The sequence below is a fragment of the Lactuca saligna genome, chromosome 7 (assembly GCF_052625555.1).
Source record: "Lactuca saligna cultivar CGN05327 chromosome 7, ASM5262555v1, whole genome shotgun sequence".
Classification (NCBI taxonomy): domain Eukaryota; kingdom Viridiplantae; phylum Streptophyta; class Magnoliopsida; order Asterales; family Asteraceae; genus Lactuca; species Lactuca saligna.
In genome coordinates, this window is record NC_136423.1 from 177,395,255 (window position 1) to 177,404,242 (window position 8,988).

Consider the following 8,988-nt stretch of genomic DNA (forward strand, 5'->3'; position numbering starts at 1 on the left):
GAAAATCCATCAGGAAAGCTCTAAACCCTTTCTTCATTCCACCCAGACACACATACATCCTTTTAAACCTTCTTGAGGTAGCACTTGGGTTGGGTTTAAAATCAAACAATAACTTCACAATTGTATCTGGATTGGTAGACCGTAACTCCAAGATATAATCTTTGAGAGCATGATACTGCTTTTTGTAATCCCCCTGTATATGTTTTTTTCATAGTAGATTTGGCCATGAATACCTTGTAAATAAAGAATCCAACTTGATACTCCTTTTGCAGTTGCTCTTGAAGAGCTATGACTAGGATTGTTGGGTTGGATCAGTTTGATCCATTAGCTATTTAGAAATGAACTTTGTAGTTACAGATCTAACTTTTCTTTTCTGCAGGCATCTGTGTTTATGGTTGCAATTTCTAATGAACCAAGTATTATCTACCGTCTATGATGCACGGAAACGCCTTAGAAGATGCCGCTCCCGTATCTGAAACGTGCAAGAAACGGATACGCCTGAGAAACGGACGGGAAACGTTTCCGGCAAGTATCGACTACACACGAAACGTTTCTCGCAAGTATCGTGAACGTTTCTCGCAAGTATCAGCGTTTCCTTTGTTTTTTTTTTTTTTTTTGCATGGGCTTTTATTAATTATTACGTGGTGAAGTAATGGGCTCGAACTACCGGCGGACCGCTTATTGCAATTACCCTACGTATTAGTGTATTACCTACAATTACCCTACGTCCCTTCACTACAATTAGCCGATTAATAAAATTAACTTTTGCAAAGCTTATTGCAAACTGCTGTAGTGCTGCCTGTGCTTCACCGATTGCTGCTGGCCTGCTGGGTATTCCAAAATTCCAACTTTTCCACTTTCCAGTTTCTAAGTTTCTTTGCTTATCGGTTTTTTTAGTTTACTTTACTAGTTGTCTAGTTTACTATCTCTTTTGTCGTCGATCAATAAGACAAGAACAGGAAAAAATAAATTTAAAAGGCAGTGAATCGTTGAATTGTATGGCTTCTTCTCAAGAACAAGAAACACAAGGATCATCTACATCAGTTGATCAACCTCCATTGTGGGACTTTGTGACTAAGCTCGATAAACTTCCTGGATCAGGAGGATGTTGGAAGTTCAAGTGTAATCTTTGCAGTGAAACCCGACAAGGATCATATTCTAGAGTTAGAGCACATTTGCTTGGCATAAAAGGTAATCTATTATTCAAATTAGTGTGTGAGTGTCTATGTAATTTTCAATTTTTTATTTATGTTATTGACGTGTTGTATTGATTCATGAAAAATTGTAAATAAATAAAATTAGAGGCTGCGATTTTTGTTTTGATTCATGTATTTTTTGCAATTTTTGATTCGTGTTATTGTATTGACATATTGAACTATTGATTCATTAACGATTGTAATGAAATAAGAGGCTGTGATTTTTGTTTTGATTCATGTATTTGTTGCACTTTTGATTCATGTTATTCAATATAACTATTTAATTATTTATTCATGAACAATGGTAAAGAAATAAGAGGTTTTTGATTCACTTTCTTGTTTTGAACTTTTGATTAATGTAATGTAATTGAATTTATAATGTTAATGATGAGTTGATGACCTTATTTTTTTCGTGTTGTGTAATTGAGAATGTCAATGTTTTTATGTTGTTTAATATAGGTACCAGGATTTCTATTTGCAAGAAAGCAACAACAACTGACAAACTTAACATGACACGATTAGAAGATGAGTATGAAAAGAAGAAAACCGAGTCACAAGCAAAAGAAGTTCAGTTGCCATGTGAAGCTGGTGTTGGATTTAAGAAAAGAAAAGGTATTTCAACACCTATTGAAAGAGCTTTTGGTGTTGAAATTAGGGACCAACTGGATCAAGAAATAGCTAGAATGTTTTATACCGGAGGTTTACCTTTTAATCTTGCAAGAAATCCACACTATGTAAGGGCTTTTCAGTTTGCTGCTAACAACAAAATTGATGGTTATGTACCTCCTGGTTATAATAAGCTAAGAACAACATTACTACAAAAAGAAAAAGATAATGTTCACAAGCTATTGGAGCCACTTAGGTTAACATGGAAAGAAAAGGGTGTGACTATTGTGAGTGATGGTTGGAGTGATCCTACAAGAACACCTCTAATCAACTTCATGGCTACCTCAGGCAATGGTCCTTTGTTTCTAAAGGCAGTGAATTGTTTTGGGGAAGTGAAAGATAGATTTTTTATTGCTGAATTGATGAAGGAAGTCATTAATGAAATTGGTCATGAAAATGTTGTGCAAATCATTACCGACAATGCAGCAAATTGTAAGGCGGCTGGAGAGATTATAGAAAGTCAGTTTCCTCATATCTATTGGACACCATGTGTTGTTCATACACTTAATCTTGCTTTGAAGAACATTTGTTCACCAAGGAATGTGGAAACAAATGAACTAACATATGAACAGTGCCGCTGGATAAAAGAAGTTCATGAAGAGGCGTTTGCAATAAAAAATTTCATCATGAACCATAACATGAGGCTCTCGATTTTCACCAAGTTTACTCCTCTTAGGTTGCTTTCTGTTGCTGACACTCGCTTTGCCTCCATCATTGTGATGCTTAAGAGATTGAAACTTATCAAAAGGGGTCTTCAAGCTATGGTCATAAGCGAAGAATGGTCTTCTTATAGATTAGATGACACTGAGAAGGCAAACTCTGTGAAAGAATATATTTTGAATGATGATTGGTGGGATAAAGTAACATATATTCTTAGTTTCACTGGACCTATATATGAGATGATTAGAGCTTGTGACACTGACAAGCCATGTTTACACTTGGTCTATGAGATGTGGGATTCTATGATTGAGAAAGTGAAGATTGAGATCTACAAGAAAGAAAAACGTCCTGCATCTCAAATAAGTTGTTTTTACGACATTGTGCATCGTATTTTAGTGGCTCGATGGGCGAAGAATAACACCCCCTTACACTGTTTAGCTCACTCTTTACATCCAAGGTATAAGATTTTAAATTATAAACTTGATTTGTATTATATATTTATCTTTTAACTTTTGGAGGTTGTAGATATTATAGTGATGCATGGTTAATGGAAGATTCTACAAGATGTGCTCCACATAGGGATGGAGAAATTTCACAAGAAAGGATGAAATGCTTTCGAAGGTTGTTTCCTAATGATGATGAGTATGGCAGAGTCCTTGATGAGTATGCGATGTTTTCAATGAAGAGTGGTCCTTTTGAAGATTTAACAAGCATTTCAAAGATGGCTACTATGGAACCCAAGAATTGGTGGGTTAACTTTGGTGCTCAAACTCCTTTTCTCCAGACTTTGGCTTTTAGATTACTTGGACAACCTAGTTCTTCTTCTTGTGCTGAGCGTAATTGGAGTACTTATGCATTTATCCACTCGCTTAAAAGGAACAAGCTGACTACAAGTCGTGCTCAAGACTTGGTTTATATCCACAATAATCTCCGACTTTTGTCAAGGACTCCGAAAGATGATGTAAAGATGTGGGATGTGGGCGGAGATGCTTTTGATTCAATGGAAGACGTCGGATTTTTGGAGTTTGCAGATCTCTCACTAGATGAACCCGATTTTGAAAATGAATTAATTATTGATAATTAGTTACTTTTGAAATATTTAGTATTTTGGGAATTTAAACTTTACATATTTTGGAATTTCTTTAATATAGATATGTTTTTTTCATATTTTTTATATTGCCGTATCTGTGCCGTATCCGTATCTTGAATTTTTGAGTTTTGCCGTTTCCCGTTTCCGTTCCGTATCCGTTTCCCGTTGCCGTATCCGTTTCCGTGCAACTTAGTCTACCGTTCACCTGAAACTGTGTATCATCCAATGACAGGGGGTAGGTTCAGCCACTTGACCATCATTAAAAGCTACAGCTCCTTTATGGAGAGCCCTTAACCTCATTTTGTTGTTTTTCTGAAGAATATATTCCTTCTAGTTTCCAATGCATGCAGTTGTATCTTTTCCTTTAACTCCTTATCCGAAAATTTACGTTGTGTATCTCTACTTGAGAGCACCTTGTCTCCTTCCCCAATTCTTTTAATACAACTCTCCTTTTCCTTTTTATATCAGAACCCTCATCCATTGGAGCCCATTGATCATTATGTATAACATCTAATTCTTCAAGTTCCTCCTCACTCTTATTATCTCTATGCTTTGTTACTTATTTTTCAATAAATTTTGCTTCAAGATCGATATTCATGTAAAAATCCCTCATATCTACTTCTACTCAGAGATTATGTTTCACTGTCGTTACTGTCCTCCTTGTCCTCACTTCTTTCATCACTCTCTTATTCAATCTCAACCTTACCTTCATCTTCAATTCCATCATCAACTTCATAATCCCTCATGTCTACATTTTCCTCACCTTCATGGACCTCATCACCTACATTCTCTTCATTGAATTCATTCATTTCATTGAATTCTTCAGTGACTTCCATATTTAATGCACCGTCCAAACCTTCATGGACCTTATAGTCTACATTTTGTTCAATGACTTCCATATTAACTATAGGATTAGACTGAAAAATATGTTGGTACAACCCAAGATCAAATTCATTAGCTTCCTTATCAAATTCATTAAATCCATGGTCAAATTCATTAGGTGAATTATCCTTATTTACACCAATCCTAACAATACAAATATCTTCCATGGCCAATTTCTTAATAAATGATGACAATGCTTTGTCCTTGATAAATCCCTTTTTGTACTATACTCGGGGGATATTGACAAGGCTAAATCAGCTTCATTATCTATAACAGGGGATATGCATGTTTGTGGCATACAACTCGGTTGGTTATCAGTTTGGGGTGGGTTCATGTTCCTCAATTTCATCTAATTGCTTAATAATAATTTTTTTTACAGATTTAGGAGACATAAAGTAAGTAAGCAAGTTAGTCATACCATGTTCAGTGTAAACCCTTATCAGTTTATGCTCCTTTACATATTGGGCAAGATTGAGGACATCACCATCATCATTTCCTAGGGCCCGTAATCCAAAATGCATGTCTCCCTTAGGCACTCGAAAATGATAGTAGATAAATGGAGGAACTGAGTATCCTAACCCTTTCATAATCACATCCATCTCATGAACAAAAAAAACTCTTCTATATCCACCATATCAACATACGTCACAGTACCATCAATGTAGTTGACATCTAGAAAATTTGTGAACTCGCCTCCATGATGTAGCTTGATGGTAAATAGTTTAGGATGTCCATCTTCAAGACAAGAGCAAAAAACAAAATATATAAGTGATGATTTCACCAAAAAAAATCAAGTAAATGAGCAACAAACAAAATTACATACCATAAACCACCCTTGGGTTGAATGATGTGCTTGACAACCTTAAGTGTCACATTGGTATATGCATTCACTACGAAAGTCACCTGATTGAAGCTAACAACCTTGGTAATCAGATTAGGGTTCTTGATCCTCAGTCAATGACGAGGGAAATTGAATCGAATCACAGTTATTAAGGAGTATAAATACGATTAAGGCTCGATATTATCTATATGGCCCTAATTACATACATATTCTCTTTTATTAATATTAAATAAGTGGAATAAATAAAGAATGACCAAAATACCACCAATTTGACAAGTCAAACATATCTTAACGGGGGGAAGTAGACGCAGGTTGATTCTTTGGACTAAACTCACAACAAAATAAAAACTTTAGACCAAACTTTTTTAGACCAAAGTGACAAATTTCAGCAAACTACAGAGACTATTTGTGCAGTTTAGTCTTATATTATATGCGCTTGACCCAATATTTGTAAATCAATATATACCTAAAATAGCCGTTTAAAAAAATGCTTAAAATAAAAAGAAATTCTGTAATGGGTCTAATGGCCAATAGCTCAATACTTGTTTCTTAAAATGAGTCCGTTGTGCATTTTACAAGAACTAAAAGTCTAAACTAGAAGCAATAACCCTTTATCAATCATAATTTAGTATATACTCCGGAGTTTGTCAAATTTTAGTATATACATTTGTAGTTCATCATAATTTTCTGTAATCATATTGTAAAATTACGTCTTTTTTATACTAAATTAATGTAATGTTTAGTATAACATTTCAAATAACCTGAACCATGTAACATACCATTTTATAGATGAAAAACGTTTATGATATTCATCATACATCGTTATAGCATCAGTATGTATGAACAAACAAATTTAACGTTGGTTGTGAAACTAGTCGGTAGGATGCTTAAAAGGTAACATTCACCCTTTTTTGTATATTAAAAAAAGTCGGACATCATTATAATCATAAATAGAATGTCACAGTTTCAATTTTTAGTATTATTAAAATGTAAATTTATGTTATTTTTTTATTTTTATTTTATTTATTATTATTTTTTTTCAATCACCATGGCGAATAGTGTTATAAACAACCAATCTAGCCATGTGTTGAGAAACATAATATGTAATAAGGTATTCAGGGTCAGTCTGTGGGCATGGGCAAGCTGGGCGACCGTCCCGGGCCCCCAAATACTACAGGGCCCCAATTTTTAACTTGTTATTTTGGTTATATATTAACAGCACATTACTTTTTAGCCAATTGGACTACTTCAAACCCAAATACTCTGATCAGGAACTAATCCAAAAGATGGAGCGTGGGAGAGAACGAGACTTACTTGTCATGCGTCCTAATTCCAAGGTGTCGTAACTCTTCAACAGTCAGATTTCTATAGAAAATCTAAACATTGCCATGGAAAATCCAAACGACATCTTTTCCAAAAGCAAGAGTTAACGATCATTCTTCTATTTCTTATTCAAGATTTCAAGGTAATCGATTTCTTTCATCCTTTTCTGATTTTTTGAATTCGTCCACAACAACCATTAGTGAATCGAATGTTATTTTAGAATTGAGAGATTGATTGTGTCTCGTTCTTCTCACGATTTCAGAAAACGGGAAACTCTATTGTTTCCCTTCTTGTTGTCGATTTTCTTTTTCTGATATAGCACCAATGGGAAGTTAATAAGGTTATTTGATTTATTTTAGGAATCTGGCCTAGAGGTTTGAATTGAGAGTTCCAGTTACTGCCTCAATAGGATTTCTTTCTCAATTTCTAAAAATTTGAAGGCTCAATTTTTAGAATCGACTATTAGAGGTGAAATTGATTTCTGATAATATGACTGTGAATCTTTATATCTTCTATCGCTTTTGAAATTTCTTATTCTTTTTTGAAATTCGATTTTTATGAGGTTGTTCAAGTTAGAGACATAATCAAATGTTAATATTTATGAGTTAGAGATAGTTCTTGAACTTTATTGCTTAATTTCGATTTGTAATGTTAATATTCTTATTTTTGATTTATGAATGGTACTCTTTTTTATTTTTATTTCTATGTTTTTATATGTATAGAATTTTTTGTTGTTGTATAGTTTTTTCAACTACTTCCATGTTATTAACAACAAGAAGTATTCTGGATTTAAGCAATTCACCTAACAACTTTTTGTCGATGATAAATCTACTTCAGTTGGAGGTCAACAACTTATGTACAGGAAAAGAACTGAACAAGTTAATGAAGAAACAAAGGGGATGAGACTTTAGTATTTTTGTACTTCTAATAGCATTGTATTTTTAGTTTTCCCCATTCTATGGTGTACAAATTTAAATGAATTGTTATGTATGTATAATTTATAAAATAGTGTAATATACAAATACATAAATTTTTTGAAAAGGCCCCATTTTTTATTTTGCTATGGGCCTCCAATCATGTTGGTCCGACCCTGAAGGTATTGTACTTTGTAAACAAAGATAAGAATAAAGAACTTTTGAAGAATTTAAAGTTTTAATATGAAGTTCTTACAAAATCAACGACTTGTTAGATATTTGGAGATCATAATTTACACAAACTTGATAAACTTTGATTCGATTGACTTGTTATTAATAATATGATAAAGGCTCTACCTTTGTATGATGTTAACGATGTACACACATTAAATTTGATTTTTGAAAGAAAGAAGTAGCAGCCCATATTTGATAAAACTTTCTTTCAGAGCCACCATTGTTCAAACAACAATCAAATGACCTTATTTAATGACAAAGAGTCGTCATTTTCTTTGTTTAGATTAGTTTTAATTTTTTCAAGGTTGCTGTTTTGGTGGGTTTCTATACTTTTATCATTTTGCCCTTATTAATTTGTTTTTTTTAATCGTATGCCGTTATTCCTCTATATATTTTATTTTTCTTGTGCGTTGTACTATTTCTTTCTAGTTTCCTACTGATGTTTATTTATTAAAGAGTAAATTACACGAATGGTCCCTATGGTTTAGGGTAATTTATACGTTTGGTCCCTAATTTATTTTTTTAACTCGGAAGGTCTCTATTGTTTGTTTTTGTTACACGGTTGGTCTCTGTCTTACCTAAAAAGACTATTTTAACCCTGATTTTTTTAATTTATTTAAATAAACACACTCTCAACCCTACTCTCCTCACCTTACCCTACCTATCTCATCATTTTTCCATATTCAAATAATAGTCTTTTTAGGTAAGATAGGGACCAAGCGCGTAACAAATATAAATAGAAGGGACCAAACGCGTAACAAAAACAAACAGTAGGGACCTTCCGAGTTAAAAAAGTAAATTAGGGACCAAACGTGCAAATTACCACAAACCATAGAGACCATTCGTGTAATTTACTCTTTATTAAAATATTTATCGTTCGAAAAAAAACTATTAAAAATTTAGACACCATTTTATTATTTCGAAAAAAAACTTCAATTCCAGTTATTTAGTTGTTTAATGGTCAAATGTCACTTTCGGATACAAGGTGAATCTGTATATTTATGCTTTGAATTACACCATACATGATATACCCTAAATTCTTAATTGGTTTAAACTAGGGTGACAGTTCCCTTGTTTTGTGGGGTCCTAATCTATAAATATTTGATTAGGCAGGGTTTATATTTGTAACTTTTTTTTAAATATGTTGACCGTTACTATAAAAAAAATATACAAATGGAGGGT

The 8,988-nt window shown here is 33.4% G+C and overlaps 1 protein-coding gene across 1 annotated transcript; it reads left to right on the top strand.

Moving 5' to 3' along the window:
* Positions 1 to 998: 998 nt before the first annotated feature.
* LOC145007491 (uncharacterized) lies at positions 999 to 3,606 on the top strand. The gene is made up of 3 exons (XM_078966420.1): positions 999 to 1,191; positions 1,656 to 2,979; positions 3,048 to 3,606. Exons 1-3 carry the CDS (start codon positions 999 to 1,001, stop codon positions 3,604 to 3,606), a joined length of 2,076 nt encoding a protein of 691 aa, XP_078822546.1.
* Positions 3,607 to 8,988: the final 5,382 nt, after the last annotated feature.

Excerpts from the sequence above, each read along its gene's own strand:
- LOC145007491 (XM_078966420.1), top strand. The coding sequence starts at position 999 with ATGGCTTCTTCTCAAGAACAAGAAACACAAGGATCATCTACATCAGTT. Across the intron at positions 1,192-1,655 it reads ACATTTGCTTGGCATAAAAG|GTACCAGGATTTCTATTTGC; the intron begins GTAATCTATTAT and ends TGTTTAATATAG. Across the intron at positions 2,980-3,047 it reads GCTCACTCTTTACATCCAAG|ATATTATAGTGATGCATGGT; the intron begins GTATAAGATTTT and ends TGGAGGTTGTAG.